The sequence below is a fragment of the Haliotis asinina genome, chromosome 1 (genome assembly GCF_037392515.1).
Source record: "Haliotis asinina isolate JCU_RB_2024 chromosome 1, JCU_Hal_asi_v2, whole genome shotgun sequence".
Lineage (NCBI taxonomy): Eukaryota > Metazoa > Mollusca > Gastropoda > Lepetellida > Haliotidae > Haliotis > Haliotis asinina.
The window spans coordinates 96,560,543-96,583,017 of record NC_090280.1 but is presented as its reverse complement, the minus strand read 5'-3'; the positions used below and the strand labels follow the sequence as shown (position 1 = coordinate 96,583,017).

At 40.0% G+C, this 22,475-nt stretch overlaps 1 protein-coding gene across 2 annotated transcripts in view; it reads left to right on the top strand.

Annotated features, from left to right (window-relative positions):
• Window positions 1-22,475, top strand: part of LOC137255942 (citron Rho-interacting kinase-like) — a 43,365-nt gene that overhangs the window by 15,624 nt on the left and 5,266 nt on the right. The window contains exons 19-43 of one of the 2 annotated variants that reach the window (XM_067793551.1): window positions 207-302; window positions 2,629-2,726; window positions 3,531-6,141; window positions 6,639-6,830; window positions 7,430-7,474; window positions 9,763-9,834; window positions 10,076-10,192; window positions 10,313-10,422; window positions 10,569-10,652; window positions 11,012-11,147; window positions 11,263-11,367; window positions 12,336-12,476; window positions 12,629-12,739; window positions 13,301-13,463; window positions 14,050-14,355; window positions 15,764-15,959; window positions 16,829-17,065; window positions 17,660-17,765; window positions 17,941-18,015; window positions 18,222-18,372; window positions 19,071-19,303; window positions 19,610-19,718; window positions 20,025-20,156; window positions 20,297-20,377; window positions 20,570-20,651. In XM_067793551.1, the coding sequence (XP_067649652.1) occupies window positions 207-302; window positions 2,629-2,726; window positions 3,531-6,141; window positions 6,639-6,830; window positions 7,430-7,474; window positions 9,763-9,834; window positions 10,076-10,192; window positions 10,313-10,422; window positions 10,569-10,652; window positions 11,012-11,147; window positions 11,263-11,367; window positions 12,336-12,476; window positions 12,629-12,739; window positions 13,301-13,463; window positions 14,050-14,355; window positions 15,764-15,959; window positions 16,829-17,065; window positions 17,660-17,765; window positions 17,941-18,015; window positions 18,222-18,372; window positions 19,071-19,303; window positions 19,610-19,718; window positions 20,025-20,156; window positions 20,297-20,377; window positions 20,570-20,651 (5,789 nt within the window). The remainder of the gene's footprint in view (window positions 1-206; window positions 303-2,628; window positions 2,727-3,530; window positions 6,142-6,638; window positions 6,831-7,429; window positions 7,475-9,762; window positions 9,835-10,075; window positions 10,193-10,312; window positions 10,423-10,568; window positions 10,653-11,011; window positions 11,148-11,262; window positions 11,368-12,335; window positions 12,477-12,628; window positions 12,740-13,300; window positions 13,464-14,049; window positions 14,356-15,763; window positions 15,960-16,828; window positions 17,066-17,659; window positions 17,766-17,940; window positions 18,016-18,221; window positions 18,373-19,070; window positions 19,304-19,609; window positions 19,719-20,024; window positions 20,157-20,296; window positions 20,378-20,569; window positions 20,652-22,475) is intronic. The other variant, XM_067793559.1, reaches the window with a different exon arrangement.

The following is a 22,475-nucleotide window of genomic DNA, read 5'->3' as shown; positions in this document are numbered from 1 at the left end:
TAGGTACAGCAGTTCATTGTGAAGAGTTGCTTCCCTTGGACATATCACAAACATACACTTGTTTGTCTCAATGATCATTACAATCAACTGTCACTCCACAGTATGGTGACTGCACTGTGATATGATTTGGAAAACTATTAAAAGCAGAGTGTAACCCAAGTCGCTGCTATTCAGACAGACAAGTGATCTCCCTTCTATTTACACAGGAGCTGGAGAAAGAGAAGCAGAGCCTGGAGCAAGAGCTTGAGCAGGAGCAGGAGGTGGCTGAACAGCACAGGGCTCTCCTGGACAAACAGAATAAGGTAGTGCCTCATGTTACTGTACATAGAGACCTGTGAAAATCAGTGCTAGAATTGGTTTTCAGTAGAGGTGTGACGATACAGAAAATTCACGATATCATACGTATCGCGATATCTTCTTAAGAAACGATATGATACTATACACATCATGATATGCTATCTTCAGATATTTTCTTTAGAAGGGTGTATTTTGATGTCAAGTAACAGTGTAAATATTGACATAACTGTCAATTTCTAGTGATAATTAACAATTTTGGGGTGAACGATATGTATCACAATGTGAAAGAAAGTATCAATATATTTATCGTTCGATAAAGTATCATGATTATCAGTACTACGATATATCGTCACAGCTCTAGTTTTCAGCAACCCATGCTTGTCATAAGACACAACTTATGGTTAGGCTCACTGACTTGGTTGGGACATATCACTATATTTAAGTTGCATGGGTTGATGCTCATGCTGTTGATCACTGTATAGTCTGGTCCAGATTTGATTATTTACAGACCATTGCCAAGCTGTTGGAATGTTGCCAAGTGTGGCAGTAAGCAATAAACAGACAAAACAACCTATCAGTTACGGGCATTAATATCACAACGTCTGAAAGATTCCTCTCTGGTTTCTAGTGTATTAGTATGTACAGAGATTCATGAATGTGTTATACATCAGCAATCATATTCCCAAAGTGACCTAAGGCCTGGAAACAATAGAAATGGATTTAGTTACCACCCAACCTTAATTTGATGTATTTCTCTTTTCAAGTCCTTGACATATAGTATTCCCAGAAATTATTGAGAATCATGTTGCGTCATGTAACTCATTACGTTTATTAACTTCTGGCGTTTTACTTACATAAACATGTTAAAACATCATCCTTTTACAGTCTCAGTCTTGTTTTAGTACTTTGTTAGACCTCCTCGCTCAGCAATGCATGCCTGAATACGCCTAGGCACACTACCTATCAAAGTTTGTAGGTAATCGTGTGACAGGGTATCTCAGTATTGGACCACCTCGGCCTTCATATCTTCAATATTTCTCAGTCCCTTTTGGTTTATTCTGTCATTCATGACTCCCCACACATTCTCAATTGGGTTTAGGTCTGGGCTGTAACTGAGCCAGTCTAAAACTTGAACATTGTCGCCCGACAACCACTGTTTTGTGTAGCGCGCAGTGTGTTTTGGGTCATTATCATGCTGGAAAATCCAATCATCTTCATACAATGTTTGTGCTGTCGGAAGAAGGTGACCATTTAGAACGTATCTTTCTTTTGTCAAGTTTCCCGTGAAAACACACAATGGCGTCACTCCGCGAGCCGATATGCTACCCCACATGTGAAACTTCGGGCTATGTTTTGGTCGCTGGTAGATAGGTTTGACAGTATCTTTGGTCCAAATTTTCACACAATTAGGGAAAAGCCAAACAGAATTTTCATCCGAAAAGAAAACATTATCCCAATCTTGATTTTCATGAGCCCGACACCAGTTTAAACGTTTTTCCTTTTGTGCATCTTTCATCAACGGCGAGGGAATTCCACGTTTTTTCACCCAATTAAGTCTCTGTAGTTCCTGCCTAACTGTTTCATTGCATACCTGAGGACTTCCTCTGCTAATCATTTCATTTCTGATGTTCTCAACACTTTTCAATTTGCCCCTACTCACAATCTGCCCAAGTCTTCGGCGATCCACAACACTGAATTTCCTAGGCCGACCTGCCCCTGCTTTGTGCTCTATCCCGGTTCCTGTTTGAATATTCTGTATACTGTAGACAGAGGAATACCATGTCTACAAGCTAACACTTTAGCATCAGCCTCACCCCTTTCAAAATCATCTAGAATGAGCTTTCTTTTCTCTCTTGCTGTAAATTGTGCCATGTCAACACAGGAAGCCGTCTGCTCAGACAAGGGAGATAACTCTTGACGTAATGAGCTGCCTTCTAAGCCTCCAAGAGTTGTCTCCCTTATTTAGTATGCTTAGTGCATAGTGAAAGCCCTTTTTCCAATCTTAGCATCATTAGAAAAAAACAAAGATTTTCTCAATAATTTCTGGGAACACTGTATCTCATGAAAATAAGCATGGCTACGTTCTTCGGTCTAGTTATGTGTTATTGGAACCTCAGCATTACTTTCATTGGTCTCACATGAAGATCTCTGGCACAGCTCAGACGTTTAGTGCCTTTGTAAAAGAAATCTCATGGCCCAGCTTGTCTAAACCATCTTAGTGCTAAGATGATGAGACCACTTTAACTTTGACTTAGGACAGTCAGGGTGTTACTTCATGAAAGGAATCGAGGTTTGAGCGTGTTATGAAGTACAACATGATGTTGTTTTCAGGAACTGGAGGAGTTGTCTATCCTTGTTTCCAAACTTCAGGAAGAATGTGAGGATGCTGAAAGAGAGAAGAAAAATATCAAGGAGGAATACTCTTCGAGGTCAGTTGTAAATATCAAGGAGGAATACTCTTCAAGGTCAGTTGTTACATCATGTCATATCAGTCAGCACTCAATACTTGTGGGTTGATTTGCTTAGTAGTTAAATATATGCGTGAACCTACAAATCATCAAGCATGCTCAGGCTCTGATGGAGGTACAGATAAGCTGGAGGTCTGCGTACATTATGCAAATATTTATTTGAAAACACAATTCTTGTGTTACATATCAAATATTAATAACATACAGGTAAACCAACATTTAAACATTAGTCTTGTTTTCACAATCAGTGGAAAATACCAGCTGAGTTTGAGTGAGGTGAGTATAATATATTTAGTTTATCAAAGGAAAATTAGGATACCCAACTGAGATGAACATATATGAGTACATAACTCAATGACCAAAAACGTTATCGGGACTGATGCTTGTTGTTGTTTTGGTGTCATTGAAGAGAGCTGGTGTAGTGCATTGGCCATTTGAAGGAGCAGAAGGTGGCTAATTTGATTCCTGACAGGTACTTCATAAGGCTCGGTTGATGCTTATCATCAAAAAAAAAAATGAAAGACTGGTTGGCCCACAGTCAGTAGATTGACCCTGAGCGGATTATCCTCATAAACTTGTGGCATGTTATCTCAGTGGGCTGTCATTATAAATAAGGCACGTATCATGAAGCTATATATATGCAATAAATTTGCCATCACACCTGTGAATTCAATACATAGTCAGTATTAATCACCATGAAAGGCTTTTTTCTTCATTATAGTAGGTGTAAGCTATAAGGTCATACTGCAGGTGTTTTGATTTCAGACTTGACACCTCTGTTCAGAAGTTGACTTCGGAGAAGCTCACCCTGGAGAAGAAGATTGCTTCTCTTCATGCCCAGTCAGACTCTCTGCAGCGACAGGTGGATGACTTGGCTGACAGGCTGAAGTCTGCTGACCGCCGTCTTACTGAGTCAAAGACTCAGATACAGCAGCTATGTGAGGAGAAGACCAACCTCCAGATGAGGATGGAATCCCTCCAGAGGAGGTCAGCCAGTCAGGATGAGGACATGAAGGCAAAGGCAGAACTCAATGTCCAGATAAACTCTTTGCAGCAGGAAAAGAGAACTGTTGAGGCCAAAATGGAAGATCTGTCTGAGGAGAAAGAACAGATTGAGAGGAAGCTGAAGAACTTGGAGAAGGACAGGGAAGATTTAAAGGTGAAGGTTCAGAAGTTGGAGGAGATTGAGAGGGAGAAGGGTCAACTGGAGAGGAAGTTGAGTCGGCTGGAGAGAGTGGAGAAGGACAAGGAGGAAATGGAACAGAAGCTGGAGAAGTTAAGGAGTGTTAGCCGGGAGAAACAGGACCTTGAAACCAAGCTGGTGCGGCTTGAGAGGGTTCAGAAGGAGAAGGACAGGCTTGAGGAACAGCTGCAAGGTGTGGAGAAGGAGAAACGAGAACTTGAGAGGAAGATAGTGAGAATAGAACGTGGGGAGAAGGATAGGGAAGGTATTCGGGAAAAGTTGGAGAAGGATAAGACTTCTTTAGAGGAGAAGATTCGGAGGTTGGAGAAAGTGGAGGAAGAGAAGCATCAGCTTCAGGAAAAGGTGATCAGGCTTCAGAGACTTGAGGCTGAAGTGGATGAGCTAAAGGACAAGCTGAAGAATATGGAGAAGTCTGAAAAGGAGAACCTGGAAAAAATTGAAAAGAAGGAGGCTCATCTAGAAGAGAGGGTTCAGCAGCTGGAAAAGGTGGAAGTTGAGAATAGTGAACTCCAAGGGAAGGTGACAAGATTGCAGGGACAGCTTAAGGAGGTAGAACAGCTTAAGGACAAGCTAAAAAATGTAGAAAAGTCTCACAATGAAAAGAGTCAGAGACTGTCTAGAACAGAGGATGACAGGGTGGAAAAGGAATCGCTTGTACGAAGACTTAATCTTGAGAAGAAAGACTTAGAGCAGAAAGTTAAAAAAATGGAGATGATGAAATATGAATTGGAGAGGACAGAGGATGAGAAAAGAGATCTGGAGGTAAAGGTCATTCGGCTAGGAAGACTGGAGAATGAGAAGAAAGATTTAGAGAACAAGTTACGGGATTTGGAAAAAGGCAAATTTGATGTTCAGAAAGCTGAAGAAGAAAGGAGAACACTTGAGAGGAAGGTGAGTCGGTTGGAGAAGATGGAGGTGGAGAAGAGGGATCTGGAAGAGAAGCTGAAGAAGACACAAAAGGAGAAACAGGATCTGGAGAAATCAGAGAAAGAGAAGAGAGAACTTGAAATCAAGGTGAACTGCCTGGTTCACTTAGAAACTGAAAAGAAAGAATTAGAAACAAAGGTAAAACGGTCAGATAAGTTGGAGAAAGAGAAGGACTCTTTACAGAAAAATTTGAAGAAACTGGAAAGTGAAAAACAAGTACTTGAAAAAAAGATGGAGGATTTGGAGAAGGAGAAGAGAGAACTTGAGATCAAGGTGAACTGCTTGGTTCGCTTAGAAACTGAAAAGAAAGAATTAGAAACAAAGGTAAAACAGTCAGATAAGTTGGAAAAAGAGAACCAATCTTTAGAGAAAAATTTGAAGAAACTGGAAAGTGAAAAAGAAGTACTTGAGAAAAAGGTGAATGATTTGGAGAAAAGGGTCTGTGAGAAATCTGGCAGTGACAACAGACGTTCATTGGTTGATAGGTTGCAGACAGAGAAATCTGACCTCCAACGAAAGGTTGAAATTCTTGAAAAGGAGAAAGATAATCTGAATCGGGACAATTTGAGAAAAAGGACATCCATGCATGAAAGTGACCTTCAGAAGGCAAAGAATGACCTTGAAGACAAGGTCAAGCGATTAGAAAAAGTGACTGGGGATCTTGAACAAGAACTCAGCCGTAGTAAAGAACAGATCAACAAGATGAATGATCAAGGTAGTAGGAGAACTTCTGTACAGGATAAGGTTGTGTCACTCATGAAGGAAAATGCTGATCTGAGAGTTTCCCTGGAAAAGTCCAAATCTCAGGCAGAAAAGGCAGATGAACTGAAGACAGAGAAACTTAAGCTTGAATCTCAAGTAAATGAGCTCCAGCTGGTTAGAAATAGTTTGAAAAGGACAAAGTCATTTGCTGTGTCAAAAGACAATCAGGTTGGTGACCTTGAGCAGGAAAAAAGATACCTAGAGGCCAAGGTTAATGGTCTGCAGAAGCAGCTTGACCAAAAGAAGGTAGCAGATGGCAAGAGTAGTGATCAGACATCTGAGCTGGTCAGTCTCAGACAGGAGAAGGTGAAGCTGGAGGAACGAGTGAAGCAGCTGTCCGAGATGACAGCAACGCTGCAGAAGGAGCTGGAGACGTTGTTGGAGGAGACCGATGGTGTGGATGATCTGAAGGATCAGAATGAAAAGCTGAAGACAGAGATTGACACACTGAAGAGGAAGCTTGATGCACAGGATCAGGTCAAGGTCAGTGGATGTGTTGGCACCTTCTGTGTACATTGAACATGATCATAGTAATGTATTATTTTTAGCATGAAAAGTCATGTGGAGGAATTACAAAGGCTCTATTTTGATGTTTGACATAGTTTCAACCTTTCAACCTTTGATTAATGAATGAGACATGAGAATGCCTCTTGTATAGAAATGTTTGTTATTTCTTTCACTTATTTTTCATATATTATGATATTTACAAACATTTTGGTGAGCCACAGAGCTTGCCTTATCTTTTATTATAGATTACATTCACTGAAAGGTTGATGCTTTTTATAGAACTAGTTACCAAGCATCACCAGACTGATGTGTTCATCACCAGTTCTTGGCATCTTTTCTGAATACTTTGCAATTAATTAGCAACATCATGTAAATGAATATAACTGATTCTGAAAATAAGAATGTAAGGGTGAAAGTGAGTGTGGACACCATGTTTCTACTGAACATTTAGACAGACATGGTTTTCCAACTAGAACTCAAACCAGAACAACAACGATAGTCTGGCCTCCGTGCGACAAGAGCTGAACGAGTCAAACTTGGCATTGAGTGAGGCAAGGTCACTTCTGTCTGCTGCGCAGCGCCAGGAGTTGGAGCTGCGAGATCAGATCCACCTGATGCAGAGGCAGCTGGACAACAACGCCATGGAACAAGGAGTCAAAAGAAACGTAAGTCGTGGAATCTCTTTAGGTACCATCTTACGATGGGCTTGTGTCCAGTTCTCCCACAGGAGTTCTTGAACAAGGGTCCCATAAAGACCTCATTCAGGATTTAGAAGTCATAGAACAGCCTATGATTGTAAGAGGAGACTAACATAGTCAGACTGTCTGTTTTGTTTGATCCAGATGGGGCAGTGGATTAGTGGTTAAAGCGTCTGCTCGCTAAGCTGAAGGCCCAGGTTTGGTTTACCACATGGGCAAAGCCCATTTCTGCTGATGTTGGGGAAATGTTGGTGACAGCAGCATAAAACCATACCCAGTTACTCTCTTCTAGTCCAGACTAGATTATTATGTGAGATGAAAAGCACTCCAAAGAAACATGGTGGAGTAGTTCAAGGGTTAGACCATGTTTTAGAGTGAGTCTGATTCCCCATGTCAGAATGAGTAAACAAATTTGGTGTGCCTGCTTACCTTGCTGTTGGGAACATGAGGTTGAACAGTCATAAGGTCTAATAGATGTGGGCGACTTATGCATTGATGACTGAGGTTGTAAGCGTGTGAGTGATGTTTTGGATTATGAACCGGAATGGAGTTGTCACATATTTCAGGATGAACAGCTGGCCATCCAACCCGCACAGGAGGTTGTGAAAGTCGTAAGAAATCTTTTTTATACATAATCATGTTGATTGGGTGGCGAGTTTCATTATGTTCATATTGTTAATCATGTTCATATCATTAATCACATTTTATACACTATGTACCTTGACATCAAAGCCTTCTTGCACAAAGTAATCAATGACATCACACCACTGTGGATGAGATAGGTGTTCCCTTGGTCTCAACTGGACTGTTTGGATGTGTTATGCAGGGCTCCAGATCAGGGCTGTATCAGCATATGTACAGATAAAAAATATGATCGATACGGTAGGAAAACAATCAGTAAATGTAGCAGATGCCCACTACTGCAATGGTGTACATATTTAGAATCATTTATGGCCATATTTGTCTGAAAAACTATTGCTTTATTGCTTACTGACCTGTATACACAAGAGTAGCAATGTTGTGGTGCATATATAAAATGAAACGTGCCATTAAATTCCATTCAGCACTCTAAATGTACTCTTAACTTTTTCCTCTACTCTTATACTGAAAACATAAGGTGTACGTACTCCTCATGTTGAAACATTTTCTGGAGCCCTGGGTTATGGGTAAATGCTTTCTGGTCAACTTTCAGGAAATAGAACCCACTTTAGTACACACCTCTATCATCACTCCAAAGGTCTAGAAAATTGGTCTACACAACAGCTTCCTGACCATCTGGTTCTCTCGTGGACATTTGCAATAGAGTCTCTATTTCTATGGCAATGTGGGTTCAATTCCCCACATGAGTAGAATTGGTGAAACAATGCTGAAAGTGACGTAACACTCACTCACTCATGTCCAAGAACAAACAGTTGTGTAGCTAGGACCATTTTGTGCAGGAAGGTTTTGTATTTAAATCCTAGAAGGGTATTACTAACTTCTGTTTTGTAGGCGACAGGAGGACGTTTCATGGCCTCATCTGTTTCAAGAGATATCTACTGACATGCTTTTCATTCCACCTTCATTTATCATAATGATTCTAATCCAGTATCAATGTAACATACCATGACAGTATAATCAATAGCTGTTTATTATTGTCTTTAACAAGAGGAATCTGATCTCTTTATCATAATGATTCTAATCCAGTATCAATGTAACATACCATGACAGTGTAATCAATAGCTGTTTATTATTGTCTTTAACAAGAGGAATCTGATCTCAGGTCAATAGAAAATGGTGACTTTTATTTTGACCACACAGATAAGAATTACTGACAACTACAGTTAATCCCATGTAACCATGCACTATACCATTCGGCTGTAAATGTCAAGCTCGTGATAAGATATGTACCAGTTCAAAAGTCCAGTTTAGGATAGAAAATTCAATTCCTTACGTTCCCCTTCATTGTGCTACTAAAAAATGTGAACATTTGTAGTCTTGAATTCCTTACATAACAAAACATAGACAGGTAAGAACATAAGACATAACAGAACAGAACAGAACAGAACAGAAGACATAACATAACAGAGGACATAACAGAAGACATAGCAGAAGGCAGATAACTATATTTTAGTACCATTCCCATATTTTCATCTGACAAAATATGACCAATGTTACAGAATGTTTAGGCAAGATGAACAAACAGGAAAGGAGGCTTATTTCAGATGCTATAAACAATATTGAGAAATATGGTACATTTAGATAGTCGTGAAAATTTGTGAGATCAGTAAGACGCCCATTCTTAAACTGAAGGAATGAAATGTTTTATCTGAAATCATACTTTTGAACTGGTCACATTGACTATGTGAGCTTGGGACAATCATTTGGTATTTGGGTTGTTTTCTGGTGAGTCAGAGTTTTTGATGTTGACAGTCCAAGCACCTATATCTTGCACCTATCATTGCCTACATAAGTCTCTGTTGGTACATATATTGTCATTTCTTTTGAAATTTTGCGTTTGATTTTTTAAGACTTTTCTACATATTTGGTTTGCAACATATCCATGATTTATGCAATAAATAATCAGTTGAAGTTACACTAAACCTTATTTGCCAATCCGTAACAGTAAACTATATTAACTGAATACTGTGGTCCCTCATTTTTTCTACAGCATACTTTATGTTGTAACCATGTGATCATACTTTATAACCACCTAATCATATGTCAGACTGTGCGGTGGGGTAGGCTAATGGTTCCTAATGGTAAAGGGTCCTTTCATCACATTGAAGAACCTGGTTCGATTTTCCACATGGGTAAAACCTAATTCTGGTGTCCACATTGCTGAAATATTGCTAAAAGCGGAATACAATTAAACTCACTCACATGTCAGATAACTCCCTCTGTGGGATTATTGTTGCAGGCTCAAGATGAGAAGGAGGCAGAGCTGCATCTATTGAAGTCCAAGTATGAAATGTTCAACAGACAGAACAAGGTCAGGTTTATTGGGGAAATTGAATGAAATAGAATGGAAATTATGCAACATGTCTGGAGCTATTCTTAAACCCCAGTGAGAACTGTTCCATGGTCTACCTTGGATTATGTGTGCTTTGAAAGGTATTTATCTTGTGTGTTGTATATGAAACAAGGGAGAATTTTGTCTGAATAGAAAATGCATGAATCTTGTCAGACTATTTGTTTAAGTTATGCAGTGATTATTGTGTTCCTGTTGTCAGACTTTGGAGGAGAAACTGGTGAAGATTCAGAAGGAGCGCAGCCTTGACATTCTGGAACTGGCCAAGGTCAAGGCCCAGATTAATGACAAAGACAGGCAGATAGAACTGGAGGTCAAGGTCAGTGTCCTTTGTCATCAGTTTATGTTGGCATTTGACAAAATGTTTGCGTAAAGATAAATATTAATGACGTAATAATCTCAGATGTATGTGTCAGTTCCTATGTGTCATGTGTTGCAGAAAGTGGAGAAGTTCCGTGGGGTGTGTAAGGAATTAGAAGAACAGATGAAGGACCTGGAAGCTCTTGTGGCAGAGTACGAGAAGCGTGAAGCTGAGTGGAATAAGATCAGGTAACAGACTAGGTTTTCTGAAGGGCTGTTAAGTCATTTCAAGGAAATTGTTTGTAGTTCTGTAGAACAGTCCAGCTCTACTCCTTCTTTCAGTGTTAATTTTATTGGCATTGCAGTAATATAGTAAAATCATGTGTGTTGTACAGGAAGACGTATGAACAGGTGGTGGATGAACGAGAGGAGGAACTTGAGGGAACCAGTCAGAGGCTGTCTGCCATAGAACAGGCCAGGTAGAGGATAAGTCTATCTTACTGTCTTAAGTAAGGGGATAAGTCAGTCATAGAGAAGGCCAGGTAGGGGATAATCCTGTCATAGAGAAGGCCAGGTAGGGGATAAGTCAGTCATAGAGAAGGCCAGGTAGGGGATAAGTGTGTCATAGAGAAGGCCAGGTAGGGGATAAGCCTGTCTCAGAGAAGGCCAGGTAGGAGATAAGTCAGTCATACAGATAAAGCGAAATAGGGCATAAGTCAGTCATAGAGAAGGCCAGGTAGGGGATAAGTGTGTCATATAGAAGTTTTAGTTTCTTTGGAAAATATGTGTTTATGTTTGTGAGGAAACCAACTAGACGTTTTTCCTACAATATTATCAGATCTGCCAATGACCAGCGTTTGACAAGTCTGAAGCAGCAGCTGAAGTCTGCCAAGGCTGCCCACAAGAGTGAAGTAGAGGCATTAAACCACAAACTATGGGAAGAGAGAGCCAAGGCACAGAAGGCCAACACCAAGGTCAGTCTCAGTATCAAGTAGCCAACCACTGAATGACTGCTCTGTCTGTATCCACTGGGGTTAAGATGTATGTCCAGGTTTTACGATCAATGTAAGAGACTGTTTGATGTTTCAGATGTCTGATCTTAAAGAAAAGTGTGAGAAGAGTGAGCAGATCCTTAGCCACCAGAAGCAGATCCTGGATGCCCAAGACACGGACAAGATCAAGCTGAAGGAGGAGGTATGATAACAGACTGGACCTGGATTTGCTGGAATTTTTTATGTTTCATTTCTTATGTGTGCCAGGATCTGCTGATTATATACCAATGTATTGTGTGTGATGTTATTCTTCAGCAAAGTCACTGTGGGATTTTCTCCAACATTCAGCTAACAGTCATATAATTGAAATAACTCCGAGGTGGACACCATGAATATGACCGTTAGAGGTAATTTTCTGTGACCAGTGCTTGTCAAAGACATGACTAACAGGGTGTATTAGGTCATATCCTGTCATAGATTATGTGTAGGATAAAGCATGACTCAGATTTAATGTTTGGGAAAGTAAGACCCGAAACTAGAGGGTGGAGAAAAGTAAGACTGAGAGCATGTAATGCTTGAAACCTTACTTCTGTCCACCCAATGGTCGAGGGCTTACTTTCCCAACCATAACCGAGGCGGAGTGCTTTAAAATACATGTGAACAGTCAATGATGGATAATTAGATGATCGTGTAATGAAGCTACATCACAGTAACTGAAGCGCTAGTAAAATCAATTTAGTGACAGTAGGCTTAACTATAAATAGATAATTCAAATCTGGCAACATTGGTGGCCTGGTGGCCGTTAGGTAGAGTAATTGCTTAATAACCAGATACATGTAGATGCACTTCCATTCCTGCTAGGGAAAATATTTGCACTTTAAGATTGATCTTTGGCAATATTTTTCAGTTGATTTCAAACACTCACATATCATCTGAATTTGAATGTTGATGTAAATATAAAGTCAGAAAAAAGTCAAACTTGGGAAGAGGTCTTACTGACGAAAAGTGAAACTGGGAAATAAGTCATACTTACAGAAAGTAAAACCTGGGAATACACAAAAACCTCAAATGCAGTTATTACGGGAAATGATGCCATGTCTAATGTATAGGGAAAAGCACCCTTCAGGTTTATGTACAAACCACATTCATGTACTGCTACTATGTGTTCAGATCTCCAAGATCCTGACTGAGAACCAGGAACTTAGAGGGAACAACCTGAAGCTTAGGAAGAATCTTGATGAAGCCATGGACAAGTTCGAGCTTATCTTCGGGGAGAAGATTGATCTTGAAAACTTTACTGAAGCCATGCAGGTAGCCCTAAAAACCTTTCCCATTTTTATAATGTTGTCCTTTCACACAGGCTCTGTGAACTGAATAGTCTGTGATCATTAATCTTTTCCATTAATCACTGGCTTTAATAACAAACATGGTCAACTTCTAGGAGAGACATCTTTGTTTGCTAGGGCCTCCACTTCTTGGAGAAATACAAGTTTGAGAGTACCATCGGCCAGCAGATGAAACTGATAGATTATCTACAGGAGCTGTGGCATGATAGTATGTCCAAGAAGAAGAAGGTAAGTAAGCAAAATGGATGATTTTATGTGGATTATTCAACCTTTATGAGATTCACCACACTAGTACTGGAGCTCCAGAGCTTCTGTCATCTAAGGCTCTGCCATTCACTGGTTGCCCAATTGTCAGCACAGACCTGACCCATGCCTGTGATTTCACCAACATGTTAAACATTTAGATTGTTATATTAGGCGGTTCTCTCAAATCCAGGTGTCAGGCACAATGTGACTGAATTATTCCATAATAGATAATGTAAAACCCAAATGACTCATTGAATCTATTGGGCACCAAGAACCAGTCACAGCAAGGTATCGTGATTGAGCTAGCGGTTCAGGATTAACCGTGAGATTCATTAATTTGGTTGATATATGAACTGGTGCTTGTTTAAACAACACCACTTGCCCATATTAACACATAGGAGTAGTGTTGTATGTCTTCCTGACTCTAGCTAACCGTTAAATAAGATAAACTGTGATACCATGGCTCATTTTGACTAGTGTTTACTATAATGTGAAAACAGTCATTTGTACCAGTTGTTGCTATTTACTGCTCGTTACCTTCAGCCTGGCAAGATTTTTGGCAGCATGAGAGGCAAGGACACACCAACTCCTGTTCCACAATGGAAGGAGTTTCAGGCCAGTCTGGAGTCTGAGAGGAAGAAGAACTGTAAACTCCAGGAACAGCTGGACCGACTACGCCAGGAGAACTACCAGCTTTCCAATGACTGTAAGTGGAACTGGAGCCCTGGCTTACAGAGTCGGACAGTGTTATAGCCTAACTGGCAAGACTGGACTTTCTACAATCATCACATGAGGCACTGGAGGATAAAATGGCTGTGATCAAACTCAGTTAAACCGTCTAGATAGTATATGTTTACTCACTGGCAGCAGATAGCATAGACGTCCTACAACAATAGACCTTGTTTAGCAGAATATTTGGACTTTGCTTGCAGTTTGTTGGGAATATTTTTCATCTTAATTTTAGTGGGAAACATTGCAAATGCATAAAAGTTCTAAATTTGGTTAAGCTGTTTCGTATTGTCCTTTATGAGTGTTGCACAAAGATTTGAGATTGCAAAGAAAAATTCAGTGACGATTTGGGTTAGAATTGGTCCTCAGCTACCCATGCTTGTCATAAGAGGATAACAGGATCAGATGGTCAGACTTGCTAACTAGGTCGACACATCATCACATTCCAGTTGTGTAGATCTATGGTCATGATGTTGATCAATGGATTGTATACATGTGATGGAGATATTGTTGAGTGCTGTGTTAAGCAACAAACTGTAAACGTGGGGTTTTGATTGTTGTAGTACTGAAGCTGAAGGGTCCTCTCCGTGAGAAACTCATCTTGGATGGTACCAGTACTCTCACCCCCAAGGTGAAGGCTGCTGTTGCTGCCCTTGCCCAATCTCCATCCAGTCAACCAGACCCTGGTACACTGATGCCAGACGTTGCCTCCTATGTTGTGGGAACTCCATCAACACCACAGCCTAAACAGCAGCGCATGCATCACAACATCCCCCACCGCTTTGTCACCGGCCTCAACACCCGTGCCACAAAATGTGCTGTGTGCCTTGGGAGTGTTCACTTTGTCAAACAGGCAGCAAAATGTCAAGGTAAGTCTTGAAGCACATGTAGCAGTGAAACATCAAGTTGTTCAGTTTCTGTTTTCACATATAAGCTCAGACCATTAGTTCCCAGTATAGGGCACAGGGATTGCTTGGTGGCTAAAGGTGTGAGCTCATTATGCTGTAGACAGGATTTGAACCCACAACACAAGAAATCAGGTTTCATATTTTATCACAAGTATGATTTCATGTTGAACCAAACAATTTTTAAACATTTGTTTTAACTCATCTCAATAACAACATGTAATTGTAATATAATTAATATTTTTCCTTATTCTGACTCATGCTTATTATGCTTATGCGAAGATAGTGGAACACTTGAAATCCCTTGAAGTTCCCCTCTAACTGAAGTGGATGTACAATACACTCAACCACGGGGAGCCTCCCTTTCCTGCCAATACGATCACATAACCAGCCATGCTTGCCACTCTCTCCCTCATCGCCCGATGAGGACAGTTTGGAGGTACTTTGGGTCCCAATACAGTGATAAGTGTTTGCTTTAAGTTTTTTGCAAGCCACTAGACCAGACATCGCTTGAATTATTGACACAGAAAATGCTGTGGATTGGTATGGATCGCTACCTACAGGACATCGCCACAGAGAACATCGTTGGCATGCACAACAACTAATGGTTCCATAAAATGCACAGAGTTTCACTCACCCTTTTATCATGTGACTTGTTGAGATCAAAGCGCCGTGCAGAGTATAACGGTTGAGAGTCCATACGCACGTTTTGAACAGGCTAGCATGAATTATGACACTGTAATGAAGATACATGTACATGAAGAAGGGCCATGACTGGTCTTGATAGGAAATCTTGACATACAGTTGCATTAGACACTAGCAGGATGCTGGCTGATCTATGTATCATCAGTCAACGAGTGCTTCAAGAGAAGCCAAGTTCAACTGGATGTGATCCCCCCACATCTCACAGATGAATATTGGAAGAACAGGACTGAACTATCGCTGTTATAGTGGGGAAGTACTGAATGTACCTCTATATACCGCCATTTCCGCTGGATTCTGTAAGCATTATAAGCATGAGTCAGGATAAGGAAAAATATGCAATTTTCTGAATATAATTGATATTTGTTACTTATCCTGACTCAAGACGTCAAGCTCTCCCAACCGCCACTCTCACTCTCAGGCATGCTGAATTCACAGTAATTCTTGTATTGGACTTATGAGTGGCAAGCATGGCTGGTCATGTGACCGTATTGGTGTGAAAGGGAGGGTGCCAAGGGGTGAGTGTATTGTACGTCTGCTACGTTTAGAAGGGAACTTCAAGGCACTTCAAGTGTTCCACTATCTTCGCATATAGGGAGGAATTAAGCATAAGGATAAGTATAAAATGTCAAGTTTTTTCAGAAAATTCCATAACCTCTGTACTTTTCAGAATGTCATATAGTCTGCCATCCTCGATGTGTGGCATCGGTCCCAGCATCGTGTGGCCTGCCCACAGAATATGTGAGTCACTACACAGGGATGATGGCGCGGGGCAACACCGAGCAGCCTCTGTACTACGGGGAGGAGGAGGAGGAGAAGGATCTGAGCAGTGCTATACGCATGGAGGGATGGCTGAAAGTGCCACGGTATGTTGAAAGTCACTTTCAGAGGATGAGGGAACAAGTTCTTTTCACACAATTATGAATCACTGTCAGTGTTAAAAGTATGGAATGTGCACTGCGAATGAATTCCAAGGGAAAATGTCCTGATCAATTTATGCTTCAGGGACCTAGTTGCTTTTCTTTTATTATCAACACCCTCAAATTGTTGGTTCCAGGTCTGTTACTTGTAGTTGAAGTCTAGGACAGTTTTGAGGATTAAAATCTTCAGTGATTTTAGTAAAATATTGGTAAAATCTGTTTAAAAGTCAGCAAGAATGACCTGACTTTAAGTTAAATATATGAGGATAAAATGATTCTTCAGAGTTACTAGCTACTTTGTAGAAAAAGTAGTGGTCAGTGTTACCAATTGTTCAAGTCTAGGATGTGTGGACTGTGGAATGCACACATTCAGTCATGCGCACCCCTTCATGAAATCATTCCGTTGTTCATGATCACTAGAATCAATATTTGTGAATATGTTTAAAGGAGTGGATCTACTTGAAACTAGTTTGTTTTTCAACTACAGTGTGTTACTTTTGCTGTCATCAGGTTATGAGTGACATCGTTTGCATGTGTTGTTTATTGCTCTGAGGAAAATTTTATTTAAATGTTTCACCTTAAACAATTACATGACGTTTGTAATTTTCATTGTTTTTGATATTAAACATGAAGTATTCATGACCAGATCTTCATGTCTGTTATTATGTATTACTGAAACATATCGTATTTGCCTAATAGTGTATTTGCTGCTGCCCTTGTATGCAGATGTGCAGACATTGTTGAAATACTCTGATAAAAATACTTAAGCCACGACTTAATTGTTTTTGAAATTTTCCCCTCTCCAAATCTGACAGAACTGGCAAGTCAAGCTGGGAGAAGCGCTATGTTACACTAGACGGTACATGGCTGATGATGCACAACCAGCAGAATGATGGCAACCCTATTGACACACTGGAGTTGAACCCTGGGGATGCTGAAGTTAGTGTCCACAGTGCCGTCACAGCGGCAGAACTGTCTAACACCGCTTCAAGTGACCTCGCCTACGTCCTCCGCATAGATCAAGATCCCATCACCACCTGCTGGCCGGGAAGGTGAGAAGCGAGATAGCGCAAACAATCTGCTCCTAGGCCATATGTAGATACAGTATCAAAGTCAAGTAATCTGGCTGTAACGATGCATCGAACTATCAATAGATTGCAGCTGTTGAGTCTCTGATAGCAGTTAATCAATGTGTGAGCCTATTGATAGTTTAATAATTGACATCTATTGATAAATGCACAGTGCAGAACATACAATGTTGGGTGCAGACTTGCAGCTTCTTTGGGTTATGTTTTAACTATTTAGTTGAAGACAGTTCAAGGACAAAAATCTATTGCAATAGTTGGTTGCAATAGGCAATCGCTTTCGCAATAGCATGTTGCAATAGACTATCGGTATTGCAATAGCTGTTTCCCCCTCAATAGTGACCCCCAACTTATCACCAACACTGCATATCTTGACCATGTTGAACATCAGTGCTGGTCACCCTTCATTAAACCAGCATGTAATGTCCATGCTATTGATCAGCACAGCAGTTGGTTTTCTCAACAAAGTGCAGATCAAACATTTTTTGCGCGACTGCTTCAAAGATAAGATCCATCCTGGTATCCCCCTGACTGCTACAAGGTTGTTTATTCATTGTGCAGAGTGATGTACCTAATGGCGCTGACGTTCACAGAGAAACAGAAGTGGGTGGCTTCGCTGGAAGCAGCTGTCAAGTGTGCCACAAAGGGCGAGGCTTTCAGGAAGAGTGTAAGGCATTTAAAACTCAACCATATTGAGAACTTTGCCAGAGATGGGAATTAATGTTCATCATTGATAAATGTTCAGGTATAAAACTGTTATGGAGGTATCCTCCTACCATATAGTCCAGACATGAAAACAACGGCAAAACACAACTGTACCATGATGATGATCGATTTTGCAGAGAATCCAGATGAACACTGTTTTGACATTTACGGAAAGGAAGGAAGTCAACAGCACCCTAGTTCTCTCAAAGCAGGTTTGTCTGTTTTCCAATCATTTCCCACTTTTAGCACAAGAAGTTATTTATTCTCTCTCTCTCTCTCTCTCTCTCACTCACTCACTCACTTACTCACTTTGTTACAACTCTTCACAAACTGAAATAGCTTAACAATTGATTAGTATGATTACGTGTGATTATGTCTCCAAGTCTTGATGATATCGTTTGTATAACTGCCATGTCAGCTGGTCCTGCTCGGAGCGGAGGAGGGACTGTTTGCCATGAACCCCCAAAGTCCAGTGGCCAGTGACAAGGTCCTCATTCCCCTCACTGGCATCTCCAACATCCACCAGATGACCCTTGCCTCCGGGCTTGGCATTATCATCATGATTGTAGGTCAGTACATCCGACAATGTTCACAATGTGGGATATAAAAGCTAAAACAAAGATGAATGCCTGTTGATAACATATGTAAATCCTCCTATTTAGGCGTAATCCTAAGAGGTATAGGTACTAAATAATAGCAAAAATATAGGTCTTAGAATCATGGTTAAATAGGAAGATTCACATATGTTATCAATTTTATTTTATCCTTTAGTCTCTTTTTTCTTTTTGCTCTTATTTAAGACTTATAGCTCTTAGGATTATGGCTAAATAGGATTTACATCAGGAATTCATCATAGTCTTAATTAAGAGAAAAAAAATCCTGCTGTATAGCCATAATCCTAAGAGCTGTAAGTCATAAATTAGAGCGAAAAAAATGAATTCCAGATGATGTCATATATAAATCATGCTGTTTATCTGTTTGTTATTCATCATATGATAAAGTTTGAAAATTAGAAGGAAAGTAAAGAGATCCTAATAAACAATAAGATTCAGACGGATCTCTGGATTCAAGAAGTACAGTGCCCAAAGATCCTCCTCACTAATTAACATTGAATCATATTGTGAATTTGATTTAATTTAATTCTAATTCGATGATTTATTTGTATTGTTTTTAAATGTTTTGATCAGACAAGTCAAACTGTTATTAATTCTACAATAATATTTTGGTGCTACTCTTGTTTTACATGTGGTGTCTCTGTGGTTGCCAGGTACTGATCGTCGGCTGTTGATGGTGGAGAAGAAGGTGATCAAGCTGCGTCTGACTCAGTGTAATGGTGGTGAGACAGCTCCCCTCCCGTACAAGCACATCGACGGGGTGCAGGGCTGTACAGTGTTTGATGTTGGCATGTGGCAGGACAGCACCTACCTGTGTGTGGGGATGACGGACAGGGTGCTACTGATGAAGTACAACCCCAGTCTAGGCATGTTCTGTACCAGAAAGGTCAGTAGGTTGTCATTGAAGTAGTCTTTAGAACCAACAGGACTTTGTTTACAGATCAGAGTGGTGAAAGTTGTCTGAAAGTTTTCAGTGACACTGTTTTTGTATCGATTGGTGTGACACGGGGAAATATAATAGGGACATGATTAAAATGCAGAGAATTTTATAACTATAGATATTTCTAATTCTGCTATATGATTAGACTTTCTTCCTCATACAGGGCATTGATGTGGGTCTTACTCTTTAGATAATTAAAGAGTTATCTGATCTAAGAAAAATACTTACATACTGTGGATATTCTTGTTGTAGGAGTTTGACTCTTATGAGCCATGCAGCTGTGTGTGTATTGCTGATAGTTATGCACTGGTCGGTACAGAGAAGTTCTACAAAATCAGTCTGGACCATCCATCCATGATAGGTAGGTAGCTCTAGATGAACCAGAGAACTGGTGCATGATTGGTGTTTTGATGTACTGGACCCCCCACCCCAAACAGGTGTGCACATGTACTGGACCACCCACTCGTGATAGGTGTGTACAAGTACTGGACCACCCACTCGTGATAGTTATGTACAAGAACTGGACCACCCACCCATTATAAATGTGAACACATATATGTACCCTCTTTCTTTTTCCATTACTGAGGCAGACTTTTTTCTGTTTTTCCTTTTGATATGTGTGTTCCATGACAAATATGCTTCAAGGCTTTGTTTTCTACCACTCCAGATTTTGTAGACCGACAAGACAGTTCGCTGGCATTTGCTGCATTTGGTGCTGCCAACCATCACAGTTACCCTCTTGCTGTTGTACAAGTCTCCCCAGCCGGACTACCTCATGAATTCCTCTTGTGTTTCCATGGTAACATCATATTTACACTGAGATTGTCTCATATGCTTTTCCCTGTAAATACACATCATAATCCCTGTGGTAATAATTATATATGAAAATTTATAATAAATGCATTAAATATAATGTTCTACAATATGCCTTGTTTTCAGAGTTTGGTGTTTTTGTTGATGGCAAGGGCAGAAGGAGCCGACCACTGGATGTGAAATGGAGTGGACTTCCACTTACATTTGGTATGTAGCTCTGTAATTGTCAATTATTAAGTCTATTTCCATATTTTGATGCACCTGAAAAGCCAAACAAATACATAAGAAAAAATATTTGATGTGAAAATATCTGCATTTCAGTGGAACAGGTTATGCATGAATCAAAACTTCACAAGTTTATAAATGCAAACTGTCTTGACTTTGATGTTTTGTTCGCAGTCTACCGAGAGCCCTTCCTCTACATCACATACTTCAACTGTATCCAGGCAACCGTTGTCCCTGCCAGCAAACAGGAAGTCAAGTGAGTTACATTTTTCTACATGACATTAGCTGGACCACTCACTCCAGTGCAGCGATGACTTAGCATAACATCACTGTCTAATTTACATGAATTACAGCTATTAGTCCAACATTTCACACCTTCAGCGTTATGTCTCCAAGAGACATATTTAAAACAAACAGATGCATTTGACCTTCGCCATTTTAATGCATATCATTGTTTTTCACCGCTGGGTGATAGGGCCACTGGCGGATCATCCATTCTAGTCAAACAAAATGTTATTCAAAGCCCTGTTTCACTTAATACTAATATGCAGGCTGTTGCAGTGAGAATTATTTTACATGTAGCATTTACGCTATGCTCTCTTTATATTTCACCATCTTCGGCTTTTGCCAAAACCGATCTTCAAGCTCTATATGATCAGCTGCCGAAGCCCTGCATTATAATGGGAGATTTAAATGGCCACAACCCACTCTGGGGTAGTGTAAATACAAACACTAGAGGTAAATTGTTGGAGGACTTTTGTTCTGACAATGATTTATGTATTTATAATGATGGTTCCAACACATATTTACACCCTGGTACAGGGACTTATTCTGCTCTCGACTTGTCACTTACAAATTCAGAACTATTAAATGAATTTGAATGGTCAGTCCACGATGACCTCTGTGGAAGTGACCATTTTCCTACTATATTAAAAGCTGTAACTCCATCTGATGTTCCTCCATCATCAAGGCGGAATTTTACAAAGGCTAACTGGACTTTATATGAAACACTGTGTGCTGAAAAACTTAAACCCGAACTTTTTATTGACGTTCCTGATGCTATTAAATGTTTTACTGATGAACTGAATTCCATAGCTGATGAGTGTATACCAAATTCCTCTGTAGTTCCACACATAAGAAAACCATGGTTCAATGATGATTGCAAACAAGCTAGGAAGGCAAGGAAAAAGGCAGAACATTATTTCCGTTGCCATCCTATGGTACATAATTTAAATAAATTTTAAATTTTAAATGCTAAAGCGCGGCGTACTTTTAAACAAAACAAACGCCAATCTTGGCAAAATTATGTGTCCAAAATAAATCCTCGGACACCCATGTCCAAGGTATGGAACATGGTCCAGAAAATCAAAGGTAAAGGTACTAAATCTACTGTCCATCATCTCAAACATGGAGATCAATTGCTTACAGATAAATCAGATATTGCTAATAAACTAGGTGAAACCCTTGCTAAACACTCTTCCTCTTCAAATTATGTACCAAAATTCCAGCAATATCAAAAACAACAAGAAAAGAAAACTATTAATTTCAATTCTGATAATGGGGAAGATTATAATGAAACGTTTTCTATTCATGAACTCCATACTGCTCTTGATCAAGCTCATGACACTGCTACTGGAGCTGATAACATACATTATCAACTCCTGAAGCACTTACCAGAATCCTGCCTAGAAACTCTTCTCAATATTTTTGATGATATTTGGACATCGGGTAACTTTCCTCCCTCATAGCGTGACGCCATAGTAGTACCCATACCTAAACCTGGACGTGATCATACGGATCCATCCAATTATCGTCCGATTTCATTAACTAGCTGTGTTTGCAAGACCATGGAACGCATGATAAACAATCGACTATTTTGGTACTTGGAAACAAATAACCTTATAACTGATATACAGTGTGGTTTCCGTAAAAACAGAAGTACTGTCGATCACTTAGTGCGTTTAGAATCATTTGTTAAAAATGCACTAATTAATAAACAACATGCTGTGTCTATCTTTTTTGATCTAGAAAAAGCATATGACACAACCTGGAAATATGGTATTTTAAGAGACCTACATGA